Raw genomic sequence first — 27,775 nt, 5'->3', positions numbered from 1 at the left:
ACTTAATCCAGCTGTTAAACATGAATCCATATACATTTATGAGTGCTCTTGGGGCCTCTGGTTTATTACATGCTCTCCCTGGTGCCAGCACCGAACGAGGGTACCCAGCAGCAGCCATGCAGTCCTCCAAAGAGACTCTTCAGAACCAGAGATGGTACAGCATGTGTGCTTTCTGAGGGCTTGTAAATGTTTATAAACGAGGCACAGTCATTAGACTAAGAGTTAGTGGTTTGTAAAACCTTCAGTGCAGTAATAAAAGTTTTACAGGAATGATGGAAACCAGCAAGGCCCACGTGAAGCTCTGTTCTGAGGTGCTCTTCCATAAGGGAGAGTTCCTCAGCCTTGGGAAACACAGTGAGGGACAATGGCATTTTCAAGACCAGAGAAATTTATGAAGTATAAGTTGACTTTACCTCACTGCAGTCTGTAGCAAAAAGGAATACTGTTTTTATTAACGTGTTAAGTATTTGATAAGGGAGCATTTAACTTTGTCCAGTTATAATTTGCAGTAGTTCTTTTTGTCAGTTTCCCTGTGAGTGAAAATGTCATTCACAGAAGGAGTGAGAGACCGAACTTGAGGGGGAGGAGGTGAGGGGAAGAGCGAGAGGAACACATGTTCCTGTCTGTGTGGTCTCTTAAAGGAGCCTCTCCGGATGGTTGCCTGAGTGTGGGCACTCGTCTCCCACTCTCTTCCTTTCAGACACGGGTTTTATGCCCTAATCTGGGCTGTCTCTTGTCAGACCTAGTGAGGCGCAGGAGGCCGCAGTCAAATGCACCCTGCAGACTTTATGGCCAGATGCAGATACAGATGCAAAGATCCTGCCCGTAGTTTGTGGTTCCAGCCAGCCAGCCACTTCATGACCAAAATGATGATACCGATTTTAGGTAAAAAGGTTAACAATTCCAGGGTCCCTGGCGGTCCAGTGGTTAGGACTCTGCACTTTCACTGCCAAGGGCCGTGTGTTCAATCCCTGGTCGGGGAACTAAGATTCTTCAAGACGCGAGGTCCGGCCAAAAAAAAGAAAAAGGTAACAATTCCAGTTGCCTAGTTCTGTAAAGTCACTTTAATGTGCTCTGCCAAGAATGCAGAAAATTAGCACAGGAGGAGGCACTTCCTCTCCCACGCATCCACTGCTCCTGCGCGCACGTGTGTGCGTGGAGAGGCCTGGCACCAGCCTAAAGCAGTAGTTCCATGAGTCCAAGTTCTCCACACCTGTCTGCTCAGGGAAGGGTTTTCAGTGGCAGATCATGCACCTTTGTTGACACTGGCCAGGAGACTGGGCCTGGCTGCAAGAGCAGCACAGTTGCTGGTGAGAAAGCCATGCCTGACGCCAGGCTGCATGGGCAAATGTGCACGCACCCACCGATGCACGCATGCTCCTCTCTCTCTCATTCTCCACATACAGACGCATTGTCTTTTAAAGATATCTTCCTGCTTTATAACTTACTTTTTTCTTTCAAATTGCTCACCAGAAAAAGTAAGTCTACTTTCTGCTTCAGTATATTGTATTTATTGCCCTCAACCTCTAACTGGTTACTTTTCATTAAAGTCGATTTTATTAAATGACTGTAAAAAGATTCTGTGACCTATATAGACTGAAATTATTAATTGACTTCCTGGCTTTATAATCGTAATTTATTAGTCATAGTCCAATTCAACTCTTTGTGTAAATAAGCATAAAGAAGTAAGAAAAAGGACTGTTTATTTATAGATTTATCTATCTTATTTTTCACTCCTCTGTCATGTGAGGGGCTAGATTATCTTAGGGAAACCTTGGTATAATAACGCAAATTTATCGGTGATGTCTGAGTTGGCCGGTTCTCCAGGACTCACCATAGCCAGTCTGTGACACGAGCTCAGCAGCCCCTCCAATAGGCTTCGTGAACACCCCCATGATTCCTTTCCCCACGCCGGAGATAACGCCCTTGGCCTTGTGTCCTGCTGAACCATGAGCCTCCGATGTTTTCTGGAAGTTCTGCATTGGCTGATCAACTATACCAGCAATTGCACCTGAAAAACAACAAAAGCCCCGGGTAAGGACTGATGCATAAAATCCTGAGGAAGTGAAAACCTTCAATCTGGAACACAGTTTTGTTTGGATTGAAAATGAAACCCCACCCTCATTATAAAGCTCTTTACTATGCATTTGTTTACCATTTATCTAAGTACATTGAGGATGTGTTAGACATTTATTATCTTCATCAAAACACAATGTTCAGACTGGGTTTGGCCCAACATAGTCAGGACCTGTGAAGTTCAGTTTTGAATTTAATAAACATGCCAGACTATTCCCAAGTGACACCCACACATCTTTCTCCAGGAATCAGGCAACGCAGTTTAGGGACAGGAGCTAACAATTCCTTAGGAGGAGAGTGAGCCTAATACAGTTTCACTGAATCAAGAGGATGAAAAAACTGAAAAGGGCCAGCCCCTTTCCTTGTTCTCTCTTTTAGTAAGAATAAGGGCAATTATTTAATAGTAATGTAATGTTAATATGTTAATAATTATATAATAATAAGAGTAATTGATATAGTTATTATTGCTACTATAGCAAATCCGTTTTGAGTACTTACTATGTGCTAAGAGCTTACTTGTAGGAGATCATTAATTGTCACAATACTAGGGAATCAGGCATGGCTTTTATCCTCAGTTCCTAGACAAGGCCACCGAGGCACAGGGAGGTTAAGGAGTTTTTCCCAAGGTCACACAGCTGCCCTGTGCTTGAGCCAGGATTGGAGTCCAGGGAGTCAGAGTCACAGCCTCGCTCTTAACCACCAAGCTATTCACTGATCCTGTTTATAAAACAAGCTCTTTCCTTTGCCAGTCTTGGAAAAATTTCCTTTTCTCTCACTTCAGCTGAGGTTTGGCCACTTACTGTTCACTTGAGAACAGCTACAAACCCTGCGCTCATGGCTCTTTGCTCTAACGGCTTTCCCACAGGGCAGCCAGGCCATGCTCAGAGCTGGAGGGCGAATCCCTCAGCCTCTGTGGGTCCCCTCCTTGCTCCTCTTACCTTGAGGGACCAGGGATGAGTTCGACTAAAGGCCCCAACAGTCCAGATTTTTTGCCATGTCAGAGTGAAGGATTCCCTAACCCAGTAAGAGGAAGAAATTTCATTACAATTCTTGACAGAATTCTCTGTTTTCAGCTCAGACCTGCTAGGATTAATGAAAATGCACAGTCCCCTGGTAGAAATTTTAATACATGTCAAATCCCATTATTCCAAATGCCACTAATTCAAAGTCTCCTGGGTAAAGGGAGATTTCCAGTTCTCAGTTAATGACCTGCTAATTTCAAGTAATATTCCATTGAACGAAATCCAGTAAAATGAAAGGCCAGTTCCTTTGGGTCAGTTGTAAAGGCAATGTTCTTCATGGATTCCACTCCTCTAAATTTTGACAGAGCCATTCAAGTTCACATACTGACAGATTAAGAATGACCTGAGGCGACAGGTCTGTTTCCCAGCCTAGACCACCGCTTCCCAAACTTCTTAAAGAAATGATGAGGGAAGCGGAAGAAGCTGCTCACAGCTGGCCTGGGCCACCTTGGCTATCAGGGGCCAAGGGATGGCAGTCTCAGCACCCCCTCAAGACACCCAGTCTTGGTGCTTGGGCTGGGAGCTCGCCTCGTGTTTTCAGTCTGAGGAATCTGATGTTCTGCTCTCTGTCTATGAGGTCAGAAGTCAGGGCAGCTGGGAAGTATTAATGGAACCGGCTGCACTGGGAGAGGCAAGAACCCTGGGGTCTTCTCTTCAAATCATTTCATAGCAGACAGTTCAAAGTGAATAGCATCAAATCAAAGGACACAGACTTTGCGATTTCACTTTCTGATTTCTGTGAAAGATCTCCATGCTTAAGAGTAGAAAAGGTGGGGTAAATAATTACAAATTCACCAATAAAGTTATTGCCTGTATTTCTGGTAGAAATGTCTTCTCTGAAGGGCAGATTGCCGTTAACAGTATTAAAATAGAGTTGGGGGGCAGGTGAAAATCTCCCATTTTCCTTTAATGTGTCAGGCCTGACCAGCACAAGGGGCATAGAGCCGTGATAATCCACACAAGGCTCTGACTTGGGTCTGCCTAAGTGCAAACCTGTATCACAGTGAAACTCCCCTTTGATCTTCCACTTTCTCTAGCCACCAGCCACGGTGAAGGCTCTGATAGATAAACGTTGATAAATTCTTCAGGCAGCCCCCAAAGTGGAAAGCCCGAACCCTGTGACAAGGCGTTAGATGCTAAGAGGTAGAGAAGGAGCTGCGGGAGCGCATGCCCTGGGCCAGTATCAGGCCCCGGGCGGGAGGCTGGCCTGTCACACACACTGACACCTCCCTGGGCCCCAGGTGCGTGAGAGACCAGCAGCCCGGCCCGCGTCTGCAGCTGAGCCTGAGAGGCCGCTCTCCCAGGGCTTCAGAGGGTCTCTCAGGCAGTGTAATTCTGCTAAATCCCACAACTGGTAAATTATTTACTGCCCTACACTCCAACTCTGCTCTGAGGCTTCAGTTAGCAGCGACTGATTCCCAAACTTGTCCGCTGGCACCAGGCCCACGGGGAGGGCAGCCACATGGAGCCGGCTGTGATGTGATGAAGTGAGGCAGGGAGGGAAGGGGTGCTTCCCTGGACCCCCCCTCGTGTGCTGGGCGGGGCAGAAGCCGGATGTGCTTCCTTTCCTCTTTTTTGTTGGTCACGCTGCGTGGCATGCGGGATCTTAGTTCTCTGACCAGGGATTGAACCCGTGCCCCCTGCAGGGGAAGCATGGAGTCCTAACCACTGGACCACCAGGGAAGTCCCAGACGTACTTCCTTTCCTACCCTTTGCTGGAAGAGAAGGGCTTGCTCTCTGAAGCAAGGGGACTAAGAGACCCTCCCTCACCTCTTCTGTGACTTGCTCCCTAGCCTTGGGCAAAACTCACCGGGTCACTATCTATGAATGTTCTGCCTGTGTGGCTATTTTGGTGCTGCCTAATCACATGTTGTAATTTTATTCTGAACATTTTTTTTTTTTTAATCGCAATAGCAGAGGCACAGGCCTGGGCTGGGACACCGCTCCACAGCTCACGTTCCAGGGACAAACGAACCCCACAGAATGTATTAGGAACCCTGGCTTGAGGCTTGCTTGTTTTGACCACGACAGATGACCAAACTGAGAAGGAAGCACATCTGTTGTTCCCAAATTCCCTTCTAACTGCCAAGCAAGGTGCTGATGGCTGAGGGCAGCATCAGACGGGCTGTGTGTAAGCACCTTCTCGGTGCCCAGCTCATCACTCATTCACTTGGGAAACCGTCCCGACTCACCTGGCGGAGGCCTACGTGGTCGGGATTCTGAATGGCATCCCGAGAGCGGCTGTCAAGACAGTTGTGGCTGCTGGGAAATCCAGCAGCGCTTCATAAGTCGGGCCAGAGAAGCGAGTTCTGACATCCTGCCTTAGGTATTCCCCAGGGAGAAGTCCCATCTGGGAGGGGACGTGCCATCTAGCTGTGACATGGAGCTCACATCCTCTCTCAGCAGGCTCCAGGGGTAGTAGAAAGTGGGGGCATCTGGGGAACGGATCTGGTAAATGCGGGCAAGCCTGATGCCAACTCTGCAGGCTAAACAGAGTTTTTCCAAAAGCCACTCTTTCTGAAAACGGTTGTGGATTTCCTGCAGGAGCCTCGGTGGCATCTCTCTGCAGCCCAACACTTCCTCGCTGCTCTGGGGCGATGGGGCTGGGCAGGACAGCTGAAGACATCCTTTGATTTTTCAAGTGCCTCATAACACTCCACCGTGTCCTCATGAGGGCCGAGCCGAGTCAGGAAGGCCCATCAAACCCATAAACATTGGGGGGAAATGTATTTTTCCTACCCTGGAACTTTCAATTGTTCAGTCTCCCCACATCTTGATTGTTTCCAGGCTTGGAGCCCTCCAGGGTGGGTGACATGTGGGAAGACCCAGGTTCTTGTCCTGCCTGGAGGTTTGACCTGGGCAAGTCACTTAACCTCATTCATTCCTAGGTCTGAAGATCAAATAAGATGACCCATGTGAAAGTACTTTGACAACCCAGAAGTGTTATTTAAATGTATTTTTTACTGACCAGGTCATTTATGTTTATGTCTCATAAAGGAAGAAACTGAGGAAGTAGCATTTTGATTTCACCAAGCATGGCTTTTAAACTATTGTATGATAATAGCTCTAACTTCGGGCATTTACTGGCATTTGGCAGTTTTATACACCATTTCTGGGGATGGATTAAACGGCGACAAATCTATACTTTCCCAGGTGAGGGGACTTGGTTGGTCCTATTCTCCCCTTTCTTCCTGCCACATATCAAGGACCAGACGTTTTGAGACGACCCAGTGATTATGTGGGATACAGAGAGTTCTTGAACCCTTCCAGGAAAGGAAGCTGGTTGGCCCAACCTTAGTCTGAGAAGCACAGAAACGGACACACTGCTCTACATGTGCTGCTGTGAGTGGAGCTCTTAGGGGCCCACAGACTCCACGAGCCTACTGTAGTTTCCACAGACAGGCTAAGTGGTTCCCTCGCATGGATGAGTGTGTACAAAACATGATGGCTATAGCAAAGGTCAGAGGTTTATGATTTTCTACCCTGGTTAACAACAGAGCCATGCTTGAAAGGGTGACAACCCAAAGGCAGAAACGTGGCTCCCCACGTAACTGATTTCTACCATCAGGCACAGTTTTATACAGTGGAAAATGGGTAGTGGATGTGGGCTTCTCTGGGTGGGGAGAGAACAGGTTAGTCAGGATGGGAACAGCCACGTGCCAGCCGGCTCAGGTCTCCTCTGCTGAGTGCCTCCATCCAAGAAGAGCTTGGACAGCGAGAAGGAGACTCTCCTGCCCAGAGCAGAGGGCACGTAAAGCCACGATTCTTAGCAGAAAGAGGTCCCACAGTTCCCAAATGATGGCTTGAGGCCTCCAAGATAACCTCATTGACACTTCCTGTGGTTACAGCAACTGAACCCACTGGACTAAAACTAAAGCAGAAATGCTCCTGCCACTGCTCAGATGTCTCTCTTTGCTGGGACACTGTCTGAAACCAGGCAACTCTTATAGTTCCTTTACTACCATAATATAATGAAGGTGCTGTTTACCAAACATGGACCCTATGCCTGGCACACAACCGACCAGCATTACTTCCAATAACGGCAGAGTAATTTTCAGCCCCAATTTATAAAAGAGAAGCTCTGAGGTCACAGAGAAAGGACCTGGACACCCGAGCCTGGGGTCCGCTGGCTCCTGAGGACCGTGGCCACCCCCCCACCCCCCCGCCCTTCCCCAGAGCTGCTCCACCCCGGGTCCCCGCTCCCACACATTATCACAGGACCGTGTCCCACACCACTGCAGGTTAGGACTTAAACACTTTCTAGTAACTTAACCTGAAGTTGTAACATCTTACGACTTCCTCTCCGGGCCTCAGCTGGCCGCGCTGTGAGTGGTGGGGGTGGGGGTGGGGGTGGGGGTGGGGGTGGGGGTTATGTACAAAACTGCAGCCTGGAGAGAGGACAAATCCTTTCAAGCTCATCTTTTCTGACCTTTGCTCTCCCTGCTTTGGGCCACTTTGATCTCTGCAAGATGCACACTCCTTCAGATGCTCGGCAGGCAGGCTGCCAAACAATACAGTTTTAAATTCCTTTGCAAACAAATAAACAAAAGATACCCTTGAAAATCCTGCTCTGTAAAATTTCAGCTCTGAAGCTTCCTTTTCATAGATTTTCCAAAGCAACTTATTTTTCAAACATTTGTAATATTTGGAAATACCCCTAGCAATCTTCATCTCTAGCTATACCATCTGGCTGCTTGACAAACGGCAATTACTTGGAGTCAGGCAGATCTGGCATTCTTAAAAAAATAAAAGGGAAAAGTGGGCTCCTCACTGAAGTTTACATGACATTTGCACATTGCTCAAGTGCTTCCCAAACAAAAGCAGGCGTTTGCAGTATCTGTGGCAGAGAGGCAGCAAGCGCTTCAGGAGGTTTGCCCGTTGCTCCGTTCAGCAAGCATGCAGCTGTGGGCTGCCTTCCTTGTGTTGACACCCCGCGCGCGGGGCCCTACGGAGTGAATGATGTCTTACGGAAGCCGCGAGGACGCAGAGAGGCATCTCCCACCAGAGGCGAGGGAAGGTGGGAACGCGACCGGTGGGGAGCGGGGAGCGGCCAGGTCCCAGGATGGCCCTTGCGCAGCCGCACAAGGGCTCTGGAGAGGGTGCCTGTTCCAGAACCCTGCTGGCCAGGATAGGAACCAGAATGCGTGCCTTGGCCTCTCTGAGCCTCAGCATCTCTGCAGAAAGATGGACAGTCCACAACCAGCCCGTGTAAAGTCCTGGGCCCCAGTCCCTGGCGACCCCTTACCGAGCAGGCTGATGCCCAGCCGGGACAGGCCCTGCCGGAGCCCCTCGCCGAGGCTCTCCGGGAGCTGCCGCCGCCACTCCTCCTGCCGGTTGTAGTGCTCCTCATCCAGTGAGAGCCGGTCCATGTTCCGGGCCAGGCTCGTGGCCAGGTTGGTGATGGAGGTGAGGGTACCTGAGGGCACAAGAGCACGTGGGTTGGTCTCCTGGTCGCATAGCTGGTGGCCCCTAGGGGAGTGGTCCCTGGAGCACTGTGGGGGATGGGAGAGGGAGGTGGAAGCACATCCGCCTTCTGGACTCGCCCATGGAGAGTGATGGTGGCTTCCCCTCGGTCAGTTTGAAGAAGCAGCCTTAAGACAATGAGGTGAAGATGAACACTTGCTGACAGGGGTGATGGCACTCCTCACAGGGGGTAGAATTAGAATCTCCGTTACCAGAAAAATGCCCACGGCCTCATAGGAAGCTATCATGCACTTTCATTTGACTGTTAGGACTTGGCTAAAATAGTCAGTTTTGAAGTCCTCACTGAGGTCCAGTTTTGAAGGTTGCAATTTGCCTGCTCTGATTTGAAAGGGTAAGGTTATGTTGCTGAATTTTAAATAGATCGCAAAGGAATGTTTCTACTTTAGGAATAAAATTTATTTCCCCCTATTACTTTAGTCATAGTAGAGGAAGACACTAAACTTTTATCATTTGACAGTCAGGAAATAATTATTATGCCACAGAGAATATGTGTGATTTTGATATTCAGGGTATTAGCTGAAAAAAAGTGAGGACATCAAAGGGAGTAAAGCATGTGAAAGCCACGATTCCGTCTGGTTTTCCCAAGAAAGGCTATTTCTGCATCTTGCTCAAGACAGTCATAATCCCCTCTAGCAAGTCTGCATAGACCCCAGTGAGCAAAACTGAAAGACATCAACGGACATATCCTGAAGCTAATGAATTAGTTCATCTGTTATTGGATGTCTAGTTTTCAGAAGAAATGGAAGATGTTGTTTTTGCAGCTGCATCTTAACCAGTCATCTGAAAAGAAAAAATCCACGTACACACACACAGACAAACCAAACAGATTTTCCTAAGAGAAGGAGAGAACAAGTGTAAAAAACATTCAGTGAGTCACTATGATAAAATTACTGCCGGAGTGCAATTTAGCAAGTGTTGGTTGTCTTAGTTTAAAATAAAAACAACAGAACCTCAAAGATTCAAGTGTCAAGAGTGAGAAATCCACCAGTGACTCATCTGTGAGTTCCTGCAGCTTGGCTCACAGGCCTCCCGGATGACCGGGGCCCCGGGGGAGTGGTCCCGTGATTGTCCATGGAATTTGGTTTATTGCTCTTGTTGTTCTCTTGCCAGTCCCCCTCTATGGATCATGGGTTCTCATATTTCGAGCTCAAGTCTTGTTTGAGGCCTTCTAGAGACTTCTGTAACCTGCCCACTCATAACAGAGTTGCAGTACTGTTGACAGTAAAAAGCCTTTTATGGGGGAGGAGGCTTTTGCCCTGTTTCCCCTGCCTCCTGCTGAGAAGAAACGGGGACTCAGATGGCCCTTGTTAGTTCCCGAGTCACTGCCAACCTGACCAAAATATGGGCAAACAAACACACGGATGAAAGGAAAGCACGCTCTCCTTCTTGTGGGCGGCAGTTTGGTTTCTGCACCCGATGACCCGTCTGGGCCACAAGGTGGCACTGTTTACGTGGCGTGCTAGGGAAAAGCTGGCTCTTTCACCTCCCAATCGGCTTCCACGTCAAAATGTATCCATAGCCTTACAAAAGTTATGACAACTGTATCTACATTTAAAAAAATATGATGAGGCAACACAGTGTAGGATTTCTGATGTTTAGCAGAAGTCCTGAACACCTTTAATATTTCTGTATTTATCACATGGAATAACAGTTGAGCCAATCCTTGTTTTCCCATTGGGAGGTTTCAAATTCTGAAGTTTCTGAAACATTTTCACACACTACAGGCAAGCAGTGATCTGTTTAAAACATAAGACATTATATATGAGCTTTGTTACAGATCCAACACTTCACTGCCAGCTAACAAGCCAAACAAAGTTAGAGGCAAACTTAATTCACTGAAAACTTTTAACACGTTCTTTAGAAATAAAAAATAAGAGAGGGAAGGAATGAAAGTAAGGCCTCATTACAAGGAACCCGAATAGCTACCTTTGGAAATGTGCTTCACAAATGATGTCGTCCCTCTGGAAACTCCGCTCACAAAGGCTCCCGGGCCTCGGGTCAGCCCCTCGTACGGAAGCCTGAAGAAGTCGGCAATGCCATTCCCGATGCTTCGCACCAAACTTGCCGGGCTGCCAAGGATTTCCAGGGATCCAACCACCCAGCCTGTGAGGGACCAAAGGGAAGGGGTTACTGAAATCTTAAACACAGCACTTTCAACATATGGGACAAGTGACCCATTTTCCCTGCAATTCATTTTTCACACTAGAATGGAGAATGTAATAAGCTCCTTTGGAGCAAAATATGGGAAATAACTCATTCACTGTGAATTCATAAATGGCAAACTTTCATACTTTATAAATCAAAGTGATCCTTTTGGCGGCCTCACAAATAGCTTTAATATGACTTCCCTGCCCAAGCCTCCCGTATTCCTGCTAAAAGGGACCCGTGTGCAGGGGACGATGCTCCTGCCCCCGAGGAAAGGCAGTCCCTGGGGCTGCAGGTGTTCGCAGGCTGGGAAGTTATCCTTAAAACCTCCTTGGGCAGCGGAGGCACCAGGATGAGGAGGAGATGCCTGGTCAGGGGAGGAGGCCAGATGCTAAAAGGGGTGTTGCAAAGGGGATGCACAGTTCTGACGAGGATGGAGGAAGTTATTTTTAATCTTTCCCAATCCTACCAAGCTGAGTGCTTCCCTTTGGAGTGGAGCTGGAGCCAGAGAAATGTTTCCCCTTCGAGCCCAGCTTCAGTTGTGTAAACTCTGGTGACAGGGACATGCTGATTAGGTTAGCGAGAGGGGCGTGTTCCCTGCGAACGTCCCAGGAGGCGAGCTTTGGATCCGGTTTCCTACTTGAGCTGGGGCTTGCCAGGAGCCGCCCGCTCAGCGGCGGCCTGACTGCCGAGCGCTCGGCCCCGTGGGAACGGGGCTGTGGCGTGGAGGCTGGAGCAGCTCCCCTTCGCCTTCCTCCCCGGGTGGGGGGCTCGGGGCTCTCGCCCGGAGGACAGGAGGTGCAGGCAAGGGCCGGGGGCTGCGGAGAGGAGGACGCCCAACAGACAGCTTCCCCCGGGGACACCATGGCCTCTCCAGCCCAGGAGAGGGCTGCGAGCGCTTTAATGGGGAGGCCGCGGGGAGAGGACCCGTGTGGGAGCCGATCCTGCCCCCCAGCAGGGTTTTGGAGGCCAGGCCTGTGACAGAGACCCCCAGTCAAGTCATCAGCCCCAGAGGGTAGGGAAGGTGTGGGTACAAGAGCCAAGCCGGAGCCCTGAAGGGTTCCCAGGCCCAGCCCTTGTAGAGAGGGACGTTCTTAAGTTTTAAGCCCACCTCTCTTCTCTGGAACATTAGAAGACAGCACTAGGGTTTAGGTTAAAAGAGGGAGTAAGTTCCAGAAGATGAAGATCATAAATGGAAGCGCCTATGGGCGCCAGGCATTCAACTCCCTCAGTTCCCACAGCAACTCTTCAAGTCCTAGTACCTGCCTCTGTGTAAATTCAGATTAGCCAAGGACTGAGCCTCTCCCTGGGTTCAGGGACTGTACCAGGTGCAGGGGACAGAGCCTGCTCTGACGCGGTGTCACCCCGTCTCCACCATCTCAAAGGCAGGACAAGGAGGAAACTGTGGCTCAGAGGTTGAGTCAGTTCTCACAGTCTCCCCGCCGTCTAGACACGTGGGAGGGTTTCAAGCCAGGTTTACCTGGCTCCAGAGCCCACCCTCCCTCTTCCTGGGAGCTCAGGCTGTGCTGAGTAGGCAGGGTACCGTGGAAGGTTGTGGAATAGTCTTCCTCGGAGGGCCTTCTCTGGAGGTGAAGAAACAACAAATTTCCTTTAGCTTGGCATAGTTGTAAGGTTCGCCTGGAGGCAGAAGATTGGACTAGAAACATCTTAATTCCCCTTCTCTCCTAAAGTTCCATAGAGAGATAAAGAAAGGTGCGTAGCTACTGCCAAGCAAAGACCACTCACTCTACAATGGGCCCACTCAGGCCAGGGCAGCAGGGCACAGGGTGTGTGGAAAGCACCCAGCCTCACCTTCTAGCCCTCACCCCGGCTACGGGACGGTGAGGGAGACTCTCCTGGGTTAGGTTCACTGCTGATGGGAAGGCTATGTGTGGACCAGAGCTACTTCTCAGTGGCATCTGAGATGGCCAGAAAAGGACCAAAGCATCTGAGGGCATTCCTTCTTATTTCCCTCCAAAAGCACATGTATCTTTTTCTTACTTGTTGCCAGACTTTTGTTGAAAACAAGTGCCTGTCTGGCTTCCCATCAAACTGAGCCTTGGAGGTAGAGAGGGACCCCAGGAAATTACAGAGCCCACATTCTTTTCTTCAAATAGGGTCAGTTGTTACTCATTTCTAATTACTTTACTGTTAAAACCTCTACAAGTCCTTCCCTAGAAATGAGGTCAGGGTATTTCAGTCATCCCCATGAGGGACCTTTTAATCAAGTCCAATGAGTGAATACTGACCCATGTGAGATGCAGAGGCAACTTGTCCACTCCCAGGCCAGACCTTTCCTTTCCTCTACTAGAATGCCAGTACATTCTCTTTAAGATGCTTCTACCCAGGGGTAACCTCCTACCATCTTCCCATTTCCAACTCTTTCAAAAATCACTGCTTTCCTCCAGATAATCTTCAGATACTCTGCAGGCCTTCAGTGACAGAATTCCCAGCAGACCTAAAAACTTGGCCCTCTATTTCAGAATTTCTTGTTTCAGCATATAATGAGATTGGGACAACAGCTTAGAGAACTTTTAGGTGGATTACAAAAAATCCAAACAGAATGTTCTTGTGAAAGCTCATGAAAAACAAAACAAAGAGAGATCATTTTTAGCACATAGGCCGCAGGGACGTGGTTCCTTGGTGGTCACAGTTGGAGTCTCTCTGCCAGCTCATTACTCTGATGGGCGCTCCCCACACCTCAGCCTAATGTGATGACCAGACGGACGGGAAGCTTATTCCTTCCCAGGCTCCAGAGCAGAGTTCAGTAACCTACAGGCATGCTTTAGGTTAAAAACAAAAACTGCCTGAAAGAGTAGGTTTTCAATATACCCGTCTATTAAATTTGAAATCGTAGCTGCTCATTTTTAAATAATATCTTAGCAAGAGGGAAATATTTTCTTATTGTTGTACAAGCTATCAAAACAACAGTTTCCAGGCAGGGACCTTCCCTGATCTTGTTCTTTTCAGTTGAGAGTTCTGGGTAGCGCTCTAACTCTATGAATTCCATTATGGAGAAAATGCTATCTTACCAGTAGGGCAACTACTTTGGGTCAGTCACTGCTACAACGTTACCTTATATGGGAATGTACCCACCAAGTACAACATTACCAAGGTCTCTCCTTTGTTACTTTCAGAAAGGAAGACCTCCGTGCTCTTTACCAGAAGGGGCTGCAAGACCCACTCTGGTTGTTTGGTGTCAGTTGCTTGAATGCATGGGAACGCAAGGAGCCAGATTATCAGACTGAAACCACTTTAGAGTGAACTTAGGTCAAGAAGGCGTGTTCTGAAGCCAATTACCATAGGGTATCAGGAGACAACTTGGTCTCCAAAGCACCTTCAGTGCACAGTGCTCCCCATGCAACATTTTGTACACATATTCAAAGCACCCCCTGCGGACTCCCCCCGCCCCGGGCTCAGGTCTGTGGAGAGGCTGAGATGCCTACAGCCGTCTCTTTGCCATCTGTCTAGACAGGCAGGGCTGCGCTGGGTAGGTAGAAGGCTCTTCATGCCTCTGACGAGCACACAAATCCTCTGAATTTCTCATCTGGAGCTATTCATGGACTGTAATGAAGAACGCTAACAGCCCAGAACTGGACTTCTTTTAGGCCCAGGACCTGAGGGCCTGGGCTGGTTTTTCTGGCCGCACTAGTGCCCTAACATAGAGTCTTGTGCCTGCAAGGAGCTGAAAAAGCATTTGCTAAATGGGATTAAAATTCTGTTATATATATAACAGCAAATATAACAGCTACTACTGCTTGAGTGTTCATTAAGTGCCAACCAAAATTCAGGGTACTTTACATACTTTCACTTTTTCCTGTCAAAAATCTTAAAACCCATTTTATGGATGAGGAAACTGAGACATGGGAGGTTCAATAACTTGCCCAAGGCCTCACAGCCAGCAGTGGAAGAGTCTGGATTCAAATCCATTACTATCTAACTGCAAAGGCTGTGCTCTTCACCTCCCACCAAGCTGCTTCCCTATGTCTTGAAGTCAGTAAGTCCACCCCAAAGCCTTTCCTTTCTGCTCACGTTCCAGCTCATCGTGGCCCCTGGGCTGTGTCCTCACCTGCCCTGAAGAGAGCCCCCGCGGCGTAGTGCATGGCCAGGGCGTGGACAAGCTGCCTGGCCGTGGTGAAGATGGGGCCTCTTTCAAACACTGAGAAGGAGAGCGGGGTGTGGTCGGAGGCTATGTACAGCTTGAGGGAAGCGTGGATGCTGACGAGGAGATTCACCGGCTGTATCACCAGCTTCCGTAACTTCACAGGATGCACCAGGGCCCTGGCGTGCTGCCTGACCTGCACGGGCAACACCTGTTTCCCATCTGCAAAGACCGTGGGGTGACCGGCTGGGCTGCTGCTAGGAAGGTAGGTCTCAAACAAAGTTTTGATGTAGTACACAAATGTATCTTCCACATATAAGCGGGCAGGTTTCAATTCAAAACTGAACTCGTTAATATCAGATAAGAAGCTCTTGCCCTCAGTGAAGGTGAGGCAAAGTTTGATAAAACAGTTTTTCTTGTATTCTTCCAAATCTTTGCTGGACGTAACGAGACTCTGCATCTTGGAACACTGAATAGATTCTGTTTTCTCCCCCTGGCAGACCAAGACAGCGAAGTGGAAATTGGACTTGTTATATAGCTGGTTGTCCAACTGCAGGTCCCTACAGCAGACCTCCACACAGTAAAGGTGAAAGAGGGCGGTGGCCGTCTCTTCCCCAGGGACGTGACCAGCCACCGGGGCTATTTGGAGAAAAACGTTGTCCAGTGTGAGTCTCAGGAGCTCAGATGATACTCTGTGGCGGGTGAGGTCATCAAGCACCGCCAGGCTCAACTGAGTGATGGACATTTTAAATGTCACAATCTTCTCCAGAGTTCTACAGGAGAAAGGGAAAAGAACATGAGTCTCCTCTGCTTTTCTTTTCCTCCCTCCCTTTCCTCCTTAATGTCTTAGTTTTTAATGATAGTGCCTTATTAAACACCTCCTGATGTCCCATCAGATTCTCATAAGAAACAGATAAGAACTCAACTTTCAGTACATCGTGTCTGGACAGAGCCGGTCATACTCCAACAGTATTGGGAAATGTTCCCAAAGGGACTATTACAAGTTCTTGTCGTGTTGCTGTATCATGTTTCCCTTATCAACACCAGATTTTTTTATTCTCAAATCCCTCTAGCTCTTTGTGCACTAATTCTCTGTCATGATCATCACAAAGCAGAAAGTCATAATAAAATAACCAAGATGCCTTACACTGGAAAAGTACAGCAAGCAGAAGAAAACTCACCAGGAACCCACACCACAACAGCCCAGCTACCAGCGTCTTAGGCCATGTGCTCTGCTCCCCCCGCCACGTTTAGAGCTGAGCTGCCCATGCTCCCATCTCCGCGAACCCCTCTAACGTGTGCTCAACCACTGGGCTCTCACTCCCGTCAAGGTCATCTCTCCAGAAATTCACCCCTTTCCTATATCGTTTTTTCTTCACTACTAGCAGCTTATAAACATGCTCTTATTTCTCTTGTCTTAAAAAAATCCCTCTCGTAACTCTATCTCCCGCTCTAGCTATTACTCATTTTCCTGATCCTCTTTACATAAAAACTCCAAAGCATATACACCTTGTCTGCTATTCCTCACTTTCCATTTTCTCTTCACCGTGCTCCAGGCAGGCCTTTGTCCCCACTAGTCTACCAAAGCAAGTCTCGTCAAGGCCCCCAAGGGACTTCCATGTGGCTAAATCAAATGATGGCATTTAGTTTGTGACTCATTCACCCTACAATGGCATTTGACGGGGTCGATAACTTCCTCCTTCTGGAAAAACTTTCTTTGCATGTCTGCTCTCAGCTCTTGTATGTCTGGTCACTCATCTCCTATGCGACACCCTCCTCTTAAAGTTAAGGTGCCCAACGTTGAGCCCTTGGTCCTCTTCTCTTCCCATCTCCACTCACTCCCCTTGGAGATCTTCATCCAGGCCTATGATTTGATGTGCATCTATATGCTGATGACTTCCAAAGTCACATATTCAGCCTAGAACTCCCTGTGAACTCTGATCTTGTATTTCTAACTGCCCATCCACATAGTAGTGACTTACAGGTCTCAAAAGACATCTCAAGTGGTCACGTCTGTAGTCAAACTCTTGATCTCACCCCCAGTCCCACATGCAGTCGTTCTCATCTTAGTTCACGACAACCACATCCTACCAGCTGCTCAGACCAAAAATTTTGGAGTCCTCCTTGATGCCTCTATTTTCAACCCTTATCCAATGTATCAGGGAAATCCCATTGGCTTTTCCTTAAAATACATCCCGAATCTGACCATTCTTACCACTTCCCCTGACAGTGTAGCCTAAGCCATCACCACCTCTAGTGTGAATGACTGTAATAGTCTCCTGACCAGTCTCCCTGCTTCCTCCTGTGCTTCTCTATAGTCTACTGCAAAAGCACAGGGAACTATATTCAATATTCTGTGACAAACCATAATGCAAAAGACTATGAAAAAGAATATATGTGTATAGCTGAGTCACTTTGCAGTACAGAAGAAATTAACATTGTAACACTGTAACACTGTAAATCAACTATACTTCAGTAAACTTAAAAAATAAAGCTACCAATGGCCTTCTAAAAATTTAGGTCACATCATGTAACTTCTCTGCTCAAAAAGCTCCAATGAATTCCTGGTTTCACTCAGAATTAAAATGAAGCCCTACACGACGTGTCCCCTCCTTCTAGCTCTTCCCTCCCTGACCCCAGGCACTAGTGCCTTCCTGTTCACCCTCCACACTTGGCCTGCACTGGCCTGTTCCGTGCTCCTCCAACATGCCAGGCACACTGCTTCCGACCTTTGAACTGGCTGTGCCCTTTGTCTGGAAAGCTCACCCCAGATGACCACATCACTAACCCCCTCGCTGCTTTCAAGTTGCTCAAATGTTAACTTCTTGGTGAGGCTTACCTACATCAATTTTTCAAAACTACACTCTCTCTGTCCCTGTGCCCAGGTACTACTAGTCCTTCCCAGGCTCTGTTTTTATCCCTGCAGAACTCCAACTTTCTGTTGAACCATAAAATTTCCTTTTTTATTATGTTTATTCTCTGTCCTCCCTTTCCCCGCCTATGAGAATGTGATCTCCTCGGGAGCAGGGATTTGGGGCTTTTAGGTCACTGGTATATCCTCATCCCTACAATAGCACCGGCATCCAGTAAGCACTTGAAAAATATTTGCGGGAACAAATGAATTAAGGAAATACAAGCAAATACTTGTTCCTTTCCTATTTCTACCACTGAATGTATGGATTGTTGCTACTGTCATAAACAATGGCCTCCTAATGCCCTAGATAAAACGTTCCTGAAATTGTCATGTGGGCTCGAAATTTGGGGTTATGCAAGTCAAAATTTAGTCTCCAGTTTTGTTACACTATTAATTTTTTCACAAACACTACTGGGCAAAGCAAACAGTCTACCCAACCTGTTTGAAATATTATAAATTCAAATTAATGATAATTTGGCAAGGTCCAAATTAATGAGTTCTTAACCATATATGAAAAGCAAGGAAATTTAAAAAAAGGAGCTTCAACAAATGTATAAAAGTTGATATTACTATTTCATATTTTAAATAAAAATTTAAAAAATTAAAAATTTTCTGATTATAAAGTACATTCTCCGTGTAGAAAATTAAAATACAGAAAATTATTAAATAATCACTTATAACTGCACATCTATTAACAGTTTTGATTCTCTTCTTTTCAGTGTTATTTCTAGGAATGTTTTCCTTGCGTATGTGTGAGAATGTGTGTGCATATATGTACTTGTAATGTGCACATAACTAGGATATTTATATGTTCAATTTTATATTCTGTTTGCTTTATTTAAGTCATCATATGTATTTTTCTCTTCCACTAAAATCCTATAAGTCTCTTTTCTGTGGATATACTATTTATGGTACATTTATGTATCATCTATTCCTCTGCTGATGGGGTTTGTACTCTGAATATTTTGCCATTATAATTAGCAATGTGATAAAATCTCTCTGTGTACCTTTTCCTACTTCTCTAATTATTGCTTATTGCAAGCTCTTAAAACTGTTAAAAGTGGAATTTCCAAGCCAGAGGGATTTTAAAGCTCTTGATACATATTACTAAAGTGCTTTCCAGAAAATAGTAACAATTTACACTTTTACTAGGACTGTATATGATGGAACATAATTGTTAATTCAGTAAGTAATATCTTATTTAAATTTGCATTTCTTTGATTACTTGTGTTTCCTCTTCCTAGAATTTTCTGTCGTTTGCCCTTGTTTAATTTTTGGAAGGAGGGACTATCTTCATATTATTCCTACCGAATTATATGAGTTCCTTTAAATTAAGGATAATAACTCTGGTTCATATTTGTAAAACCTGATGGCAACACTCAGGTCGAACGGGGGAAAATGTGGCTCTAAGAGGTGACTTTATTTTTGCTGTTAGCTAAGTCTGATTACTAATTACTAGGTGGTCATGTGGATAGAGAAGTATTAATTTTCATTTCATGCTAATGATAATGTATAATTCTAAGATGCATGTCTTAGTTTGTAAATCAGCTTGTTAAACTCACCACAGAAGAACTGGAAGGGGTACCCAGCGAAGATGATATATTGCTTCTTATTATGGGTGTAATTCAATGCTAATAACCATACCCTTATGGATTATACAATAATTAACCAAAAGCTTTAATGTATATATTTGGATGACAAAGAATGGCAAATAGTAGGTTTACAACTTTATAACGGGAAACGTACCCTGCTGATACTGGGATACTAATTAGGCCTACCTGTTGGTATTAGTTAAAATAGGTCCAGCTTTTCCTTCTGGGGCCACAGTGATGAAGACTGTGCCACACTGATGGACAGTGTCCACATACACACAGCCAAAGCCAGTCAGGAACACAACCTGCAAAAAGAATACTCAAAATCAGATTGAAAAGCAATAAGAAACACTATTGAAATGGCTTCAAATGTCCTTTTTTTAAAAAAATTTTATTGGAGTATAGCTGCTTTACAACGTTGTGTTAGTTTCTACTGTACAGCAAAGTGAATCAGCTATATGTATACATATATCCCCTCTTTTTTGGATTTCCTTCCCATTTAAGTCACATCAGAGCATTGACTAGAGTTCCCTGTGCTATATATAGTATGTTCTCATTAGTGCTATATATAGTACATTCTCATTAGTTATCCTTTTTTTTTTTTTTTTTTTTTTTTTTTTTTTGTGGTACGCGGGCCTCTCACTGTTGTGGCCTCTCCCGTTGCGGAGCACAGGCTCCGGACGCACAGGCTCAGCGGCCATGGCTCACGGGCCCAGCCGCTCCGCAGCATGTGGGATCCTCCCGGACCAGGGCACGAACTCTTGTCCCCTGCATCGGCAGGCGGACTCTCAACCACTGCGCCACCAGGGAAGCCCTAGTTATCCATTTTATACATAGTATCAATAGTGTATATATGTCAATCCCCATCTCCCAATTCATCCCACCCTCCTCTTTCCCCCCTTGGTGTACGTATATTTGTTATCTATGTCTGTGTCTCTGTTTCTGCTTTGCCAATAAGATCATTTATACCATTTTTCTAGATTCCACATATATGCGTTAATATACGATATTTGTTTTTCGCTTTCTAACTTACTTCACTCTGTATGACAGACTCTAGGTCCATCCATGTCTCTACAAATGACCCAATTTTGTTCCTTTTTATGGCCAAGTAATATTCCATTGTATATATGTACCACATCTTCTTTATCCATTCCTCTGTTGATGGACATTTAGGTTGCTTCCACACCCTGGCTACTGTAAATAGTGCTGCAATGAACACTGGGGTGCATGTGTCTTTCTGAATTATGGTTTTCTCTGGGTATATGCCCAGTAGTGGGATTGCTGGATCATTTGGTAGTTCTAGTTTTAGTTTCTTAAGGAACCTCCATACTGTTCACCACAGTGGTTGTATCAAAATCTACATTCCCACTAAAAGTGCAAGAGGGTTCCCTTTTCTCCACACCCTCTCCAGCATTTACTGCTTGTAGATTTTTTGATGATGGTCACTTTGGTGTGAGGTGACACCTCATGGTAGTTTTGATTTGCATTTCTCTAATAATTAGTGATTTTGCACATCTTTTCATGTGCTTCTTGGCCATCTGTATGTCCTCTTTGGAGAAGTCTATCTAGGTCTTCTGCCCAGTTTTTGATTGTTTTGTTTGTTGTTTTGATATTGAGCTGCTTGTAAATTTTGGAGATTAATCCTTTGTCAGTTGCTTCGTTTGCAAATATTTTCTCCCGTTCTGAGGGCTGTCTTTTCGTCATGTTTATGGTTTCCTTTGCTGTGCAAAAGCTTTTACGTTTCATTATGTCCCATTTGCTTACTTTTGTTTTTATTTTCATTATTCTAGGAGGGTCAAAAAAGATCTTGCTGCGATTTATGTCAAAGAGTGTTCTGCCTATGTTTATGCAATCTGTATCAAACTACCAATGGCATTTCTTCACAGAAACAGAACAAAAAATTTTACAATTTGTATGGAAACACAAAAGACCCCTAATAGCCAAAGCAATCTTGAGAAAGAAAAACGGAGCTGGAGGAATCAGGCTCCCTGACTTCAGACTATACTACAAAGCTACAGTAATCAAGACAGTATGGTACTGGCACAAAAACAGAAATATAGATCAATGGAACAGGATAGAAAGCCCAGAGATAAACCCATGCACCTATGGTCACCTAATCTATGACAATGGAGGCAAGAATATACAATGGAGGAAAGACAGCCTGTTCAATAAGGGTGCTGGGAAAACTGGACAGCTACATGTGAAAGAATGAAATTAGAACACTCCCTAAAACACCATACACAAAAATAAACTCAAAATGGATTAAAGACCTAAATGTAAGGCCAGACACTATAAAACTCTTAGAGGCTTCAAATGTCTTAAGTTCTGATTCAATACCACAAACACTTCCTGGTTATATTTCTTTATATCCATGTGTACAGGCTGTTCAGCTGACTTGAAATGAAAAAAAAAGAATCAAATCCAGATTTTTCAATATCCAGCTATAAGGTTCATAGAAAAAAAAAAAAAGATGGATGAGAGGGCATGAGTGTCTTTATTCTCTGCTTCTCTGGAATTGACAAATAACTCTGTATGGGCTGGAGCCCAGCCATGGGCCACCTTTATGTGTGCGTATGAATCTCTGTGGGAAAAAAAAACCCTAAAACACAGGAATTGAAATGCAATGTGCAAAAAACTTTCAGGCTCTTGAGTTTTGACTTACTACCATAATGATGCCCTTTTACGCTGGGGACACAAAAATATACCCGAAAACCCAACAAGACATGCTATAGTCCCCTCAAGGTCCCTCACATAACTTGTAACTAGAATGTCAGATAACTTGATTTGCTTGGAGTTAAAATTAATTTTTCTTCCATGAGAAGGTGGACTAAGACTTAAAAAAAAGTTCTATCTCAGAAGCCAGGTGCCAGGCCAGCAGAACGGATGTCCTTTCAGAATTAAATACCAACGTTGCTTAAATGGATAAATATTTGAAATCAGAACTATTTGAAAAACAACTCTGAGAACATCATGTTCACTGCGAGCATTACCTGAGGGTAAGGGCAAGAACCTCCTTGTGTTTGGGAATGTTGATACTGATGATTTGCAATATCAATTCAGTCCAAGTCTAGACCCTTTATTATTGTTAGAACCGCAAATAAAAGAAGAAAGACTGAAAATTCCTGGATGAAGGAACAAAGCTAGGTATCTGCCTGGCATGTAATGAATGTGTTCTAATTTTTACCAAATGAAGAGGTACCAGAAAGAGTGTACACAGAACCACAGGAGTCTGTGATTCTCACCCTTGGAAGTGACTTCAAGGTTACTGGGCTTTTTCTTGTACAACGGCTCCTCCTTCAGAAATCCTGAGCATCCAGGGCACCTGGAGGTCACCTCTGCCTCCTCCCTACTTTCATCTCCTGCTCTGCCGACTCCTGCCCTAGGCTTCTTTTTCATTCTATGGCCACTGCTCTAGCTTAGTTAGGTCCCTGAATGCCCCTCAGCACCCTCTGTGCGGACAACGCGCTGTCCCCCCATGCAAATCCTTTCCAAATTCTGTGTATCTTTGCACATACAGGGTAAGGACACCTTATTCCAGGAAGGTATTCTCTAATTTTTCCATTCCTTTCCTCAGACTGATACCTACTCCTACATTCCTAAAACACTTTAACCATACTTCTGTTTGATCACAAATCTTATTGCTTGTATTACAGTCACTGGTTTATACCATAGACTCAATCACCAGATTCTCAACTTCTTGAGGGCAGGAGTGGAGTCAGTTTGTATTCTCTATGGATATATTTCCCAAATGGACTGTTTTGCAAAAATATCTGTTTCAAAAGACTCTGTATCCTGAGTTTGCCCTTTTTTGTTCCAAGATAAAAACTGAACTTGACTATGATAAAAGGTGGAATGCAGCCAACCTAAAAAATGGCTCAGCTCACGAATCTAAAACAAACAGATATTCTTTGAGAGACAGTCACATTTATAAAACCTATCATTTTGTATGATATGTAAAGTAAGTCAACTGCTTTCTTCCAGGCTTACAGACATGGGATTATTCATTTGACACAAACCTTTTTAAGGTCCGGTGCTCCCATGTGTATTCCTTCCTCTCAAGGACTGTCCATAACTTCAGGGCATACCCCAGGGTTTTAGCAGAGAGTGTTAGAAACCAGAACTACTACCCCTCAAAGGAGGGAAGGAGGGGATCAGAAGAGGAAAGTAGTTATTGCTCTGCTCATTCTCAAAGCAATCGGCAGGCGTTTTGAAGTGAGGATACGTGTACTTCCTAAGATAAGGTTCAGGCAAGCTGATGGTTTCTGTTAACTGCCCAGGGAACTCTGAAAGTAAGCAAATCAACCTAAACCTTTAAGGTACGCCTTCCAGCCAAAAACCTGGACCCTGGACAGAAATATTGCTGGGTGTCCCTTTCACTCATCACTAGAACGGAAGAAACGCAGACTTTAATTCTTGTAGCCTACTCTTGTCTCCTTTCACATGTAGAGAAATAACCTGCAACACCAAGCATTTTGTACAATGTGAGCTCTAGGGATTAGAGAGCTGGGAACCCAAGTGCCAGAGGAATTAGTGCCAGGTCCCCCAGAAATTAAAATAAATTCTTGTTTTGGTCTAATGGTTTGATCATTTAATCGTTCAATCAATTACTGGATATTTAAGGTGAGCCTGAAGGAGCTCCTCACTGCGGTAGGCACTGAGAAGAAATCATGCCCTCAAGTTGCTCCCAGCCTGGGTACACAAGTACACAAGCCAAGTACACAAATAATGAGATAAGAGCTAAACATTCCAAGGCAGAGATGTATAAAATGTTTCTCCCTCTCAGGGTGTTAACCATCATGGTCTCTGTATAAGTTCATGAGGGCAACAGTTTTGTGTCCATTTCCTTCAAGAAGAAGCATGATAAGGCTTGCTTTTTGGGGTTTGCCCTCTTGCCAACCATGTGAGAAAGCCTGGTTTAGCCTCCCTATGGAGGAAAGACCACGTGGTAAGAGAGCTGCCCAGACTTCCCAGTTGAACTCATCCATAGCCAGCCCTCTACCTGAATGCAGCTGCATGAGTGACCCCAGGCTCATGCAGAAAAATCACCCAACCAAACCCTCTGAATCACCGTTGTTGCAAGCCTCTAGGTTTGGGGGTGGTGTGCTACAATAAGCCAGACAGAAGATGATGGGGCCTCTGTCAACCCGGGTCCCTGAGTGCCCATGTAGAACAGAGCCCCTGATGACAAACCCTGGCATGTAGCATGAGCAAGAAGTAAACAGGACTGTGACAGGCAGCATAATGTAGCCTATACTAATGGATGGAGATATTGGTAATAGAAATAGGGTTCCAGCAAAAACCTAAAATCTGAGTCCTTGTTTTAATGGTAGGCAGTAGGAATTGATATTGAAAGCTACAAGAATGGGAATTCATGTTACAAAGTGGCAAAACACTTAGTAAAACTTGTCTGAGATTACTTGGGAGGTAGATTATAAACCTAATAGATTTGTAGCTCGAGAAGATGAGGTCTGAAAACAAAACATAAGTAGTGAGAGCTGGCTGCTGCTGGCTGTGTCTGGCAATGTGTTTCACTATGAAGAAGCGATGAGCTCAGGAAAGAACTGGCCAGTTTGCAAATAGAAATTCAAGAGAACAAAGAGATTCCAGAAATTCAGGGCTTTGCAAAGTCAGTAATGCTTTTAACCCCAAACGGTAAGAGATAAAACTTGATCTTTGAACATGAAGGCAGATTAATACTCAGACTTAGGGCTATGTATAGCCATCAGAACTCACTGTTAAAACTTCTTAATTGTTAAAGTGACTCAGAAAAAAATTTTAGATGAATAGTTTAACTTTGCCACAGAAGCTCTCCTAAATCTAAAGAGAGGTAAGGAAGCAAGACAGTACAGAAATATGTCTTTAAAAGGACCAAGGATGTGGTTATTAGCACACGGAATTCTCTGGAATCAAACAGATAAGCAGTCTACTGAGTTTCTGAGAAATTACTGCTGCCTAATCAACTCATGAACCTAGACTAAAGGAGTCTGTGATTGATTATTCGAGACTCAATACAACTTCAGATGTTGGTCAAGGAGGATCTCTGAGGGTAGATCCAGGGACCGGAAGAACAATGGTAAAAGAGCTCTTCCATGAGCAGAGATAGGGCTTGAAGACTATTCCTTGTTTCCAAGGAATAAAACCCCACACAATATGTGCTCAGAAAAATTTCACATGTGTTATGGGTGAGAGGCTGTGTATGTGTCTCATTCTCCCTCTTTCCAGCTTGCAGGAGTTATTACTGTTATCCTGTCCTGTGTTTTGGCGGGGAAAGGGGAGCCGATGAGTTCATACATCTCTAGATGAAAAGGAGCCACATCTAGGCTAAGAGGGCATCACTCAGAAGTACTGATTTCCAGTGGGATGTGGTGACTGATTAGAATCTTGGGGAGGAGAGCTGCTCTGGGGTGGGGAGGGGAAGAATGAATTAAGAGACTGATTTTTTTTTTATAAAAAGCCAAGGGGATTTTTCTCTCTTTTTTTGAGTTGTTTATTATTGCAGGATAAGCTAGTCAGTCCTGATCGATGCTGTCATTTAGTTATTTTTTACTTTCTTCACTTCACATTGGTAGTATGGGTATGTGTGTGGAAGGCTATAGGCAACATATAGTAACCACAAAACATTTGGGGAATACTCCATGTTCTGTCATTTGTGTCTGTGTTAGAGCACTTAGATCAGTAAGACTTTCTCTTACACACTGTGGCTATAAGAAAACCACTGAGGCCTAGGTCCTGCCTCCCAGTTAGTACATTATCTTTTACTACAATTACAAATAAGGAACAGTGTAACGTAACTTGTGCTTTCTACATATTCAGTTATCTTTATTAAAATGATTATTTACTATATTTTTATCCAACAAACAATATTTTAAAAAATTACCCCAGTTTAATTTTACTGAGTAATTAAGTTACAAGGTGATGCCTAGGAAATAACTGAAAGTATTCTTGGAAGTCTACCTCTTCCTTTCTCTCCCATTCTTTCTCTCTTTTTTATCGTGATAGACTATATGGAATAATCCAGGGATAATCAAGAGGCAGTTATAAAGCATCCAGCACTGCAGCTCAGTTACATAATGAGTATCCCTGTTATTAAAAGTCCTTAAGCCACCCCCTCCTCCAATTTGTACTAATTCTCTCCATAACTGGGCTTAATTCCCATCACAGCACACTTGCTGGACTTCATCCCTCTTCAGTTGTCTTTCTTTTACCTGATTCATTTTGCTCCCACCTCACATTTGCACTTCCTTTCTGATAGTTAATTTTGTGTCAACTTGCCTCTGGCCATCGGGTGCCCAGATTAAAACATGATTTCTGGATGTGTTGGTGAGAGCGTTTCCAGAGGAGATTAGCATTTGAATCAGTGGATTCAGCAGACTGCCCTCCCCAGTGTGGGTGAGCATCATCCAATCCACTGAATAGAACAAAACGTGGAGGAAGAAAGAATTTGCCCCTTTTTTCCTGCCTCACTGTTTGAGCTGGAACATTTCATTTCATCTTCTCCTGCCCTTGGACTGGAATTTACACCATGGCTTTCCTGGGTCTCCAGCTTGTCTATGACAGATTGTGGGATGTCTCAGCCTCCACAAATAGATCTGAAGATATGGTAATCAGGTATTGCACTTGTTCTGCTGGCTTTTGGCAAAAATCTATAAAACAATTCACCCTCTATTTTGGGAAGGAAAAAATATACTTATATCCCCAGATCAAATAGTTTGTAAAAGAATATCTTAGGAAGGAAAATCATAGTATGGAAGACTTCAAGATTTAGACTTTGAAGGGAAGAAGAGATTTCCCCATATGCTACGGGACTGAACGCTAACCTGCAGAGGGAATAAGGCAGTAAGACGTAGCCTGCTTGGTTGCAGGTAGTGGTTTGTCTTAAGCAGTCTAGTGGACTGAAGAGGCCTTTCTGCACTGGACTCTGTGTCTTAGTAATCACTCTGGTGGTAGCTGTGGAGACAGATTTGCGGATAGGAAGGCTGACAACAGAGAGACCCTTTAAGGGGCTATTGTTAAAATCTGGGAGAGAGATGATGAATAAAAGGCCTGAAGTAGACCCTGGTCACAGAGAGAAGGGGCAGATACAGAGACACTTCTGTGGAATTTCTGCCAGAACTTCGTGACTTACTGGAAGAATGGGGGAAGAGAGGGAAAGGAAGGTACTGGGATGCTGCAGAAAAAGACAGGCTTGGAAGCTAGACAGTCCTGGGATTGAATCCCAGGTCCACTTGCCCTGTGCAAGTTAACCTCTCTGAGCTTCAGGTACCATCTACCTGTAAGAGATGAGATGCAGACTAATGACAATGTTTGTGTAAAGTGCTTGACATAAAGCAGGCATTCAATACAACTTTATATCAATATTATTTAAGGTTTTTATACTGGAAAAATGGTGGTGATATTAACTGAAGCAGAGACTCTAGGAGAAGCTGGCTCAGGAGATAGA

At 45.1% G+C, this 27,775-nt stretch overlaps 1 protein-coding gene across 1 annotated transcript in view; it reads right to left on the bottom strand.

Moving 5' to 3' along the window:
* The window catches only part of VPS13B (vacuolar protein sorting 13 homolog B), a 793,535-nt gene that overhangs the window by 5,738 nt on the left and 760,022 nt on the right, over positions 1–27,775 (bottom strand). The window contains exons 55-59 of the mRNA XM_060128467.1: positions 19,522–19,640; positions 14,797–15,602; positions 10,509–10,685; positions 8,344–8,514; positions 1,835–2,011 (exon numbers count right to left, since the gene is read on the bottom strand). Of these exons, the coding sequence (XP_059984450.1) occupies positions 1,835–2,011; positions 8,344–8,514; positions 10,509–10,685; positions 14,797–15,602; positions 19,522–19,640 (1,450 nt within the window). The remainder of the gene's footprint in view (positions 1–1,834; positions 2,012–8,343; positions 8,515–10,508; positions 10,686–14,796; positions 15,603–19,521; positions 19,641–27,775) is intronic.

This window comes from Lagenorhynchus albirostris, chromosome 17 (genome assembly GCF_949774975.1).
Source record: "Lagenorhynchus albirostris chromosome 17, mLagAlb1.1, whole genome shotgun sequence".
NCBI lineage: Eukaryota > Metazoa > Chordata > Mammalia > Artiodactyla > Delphinidae > Lagenorhynchus > Lagenorhynchus albirostris.
The sequence above is the reverse complement of the archived record's forward strand: the minus strand, read 5'-3'. Positions and strand labels throughout refer to the sequence as shown.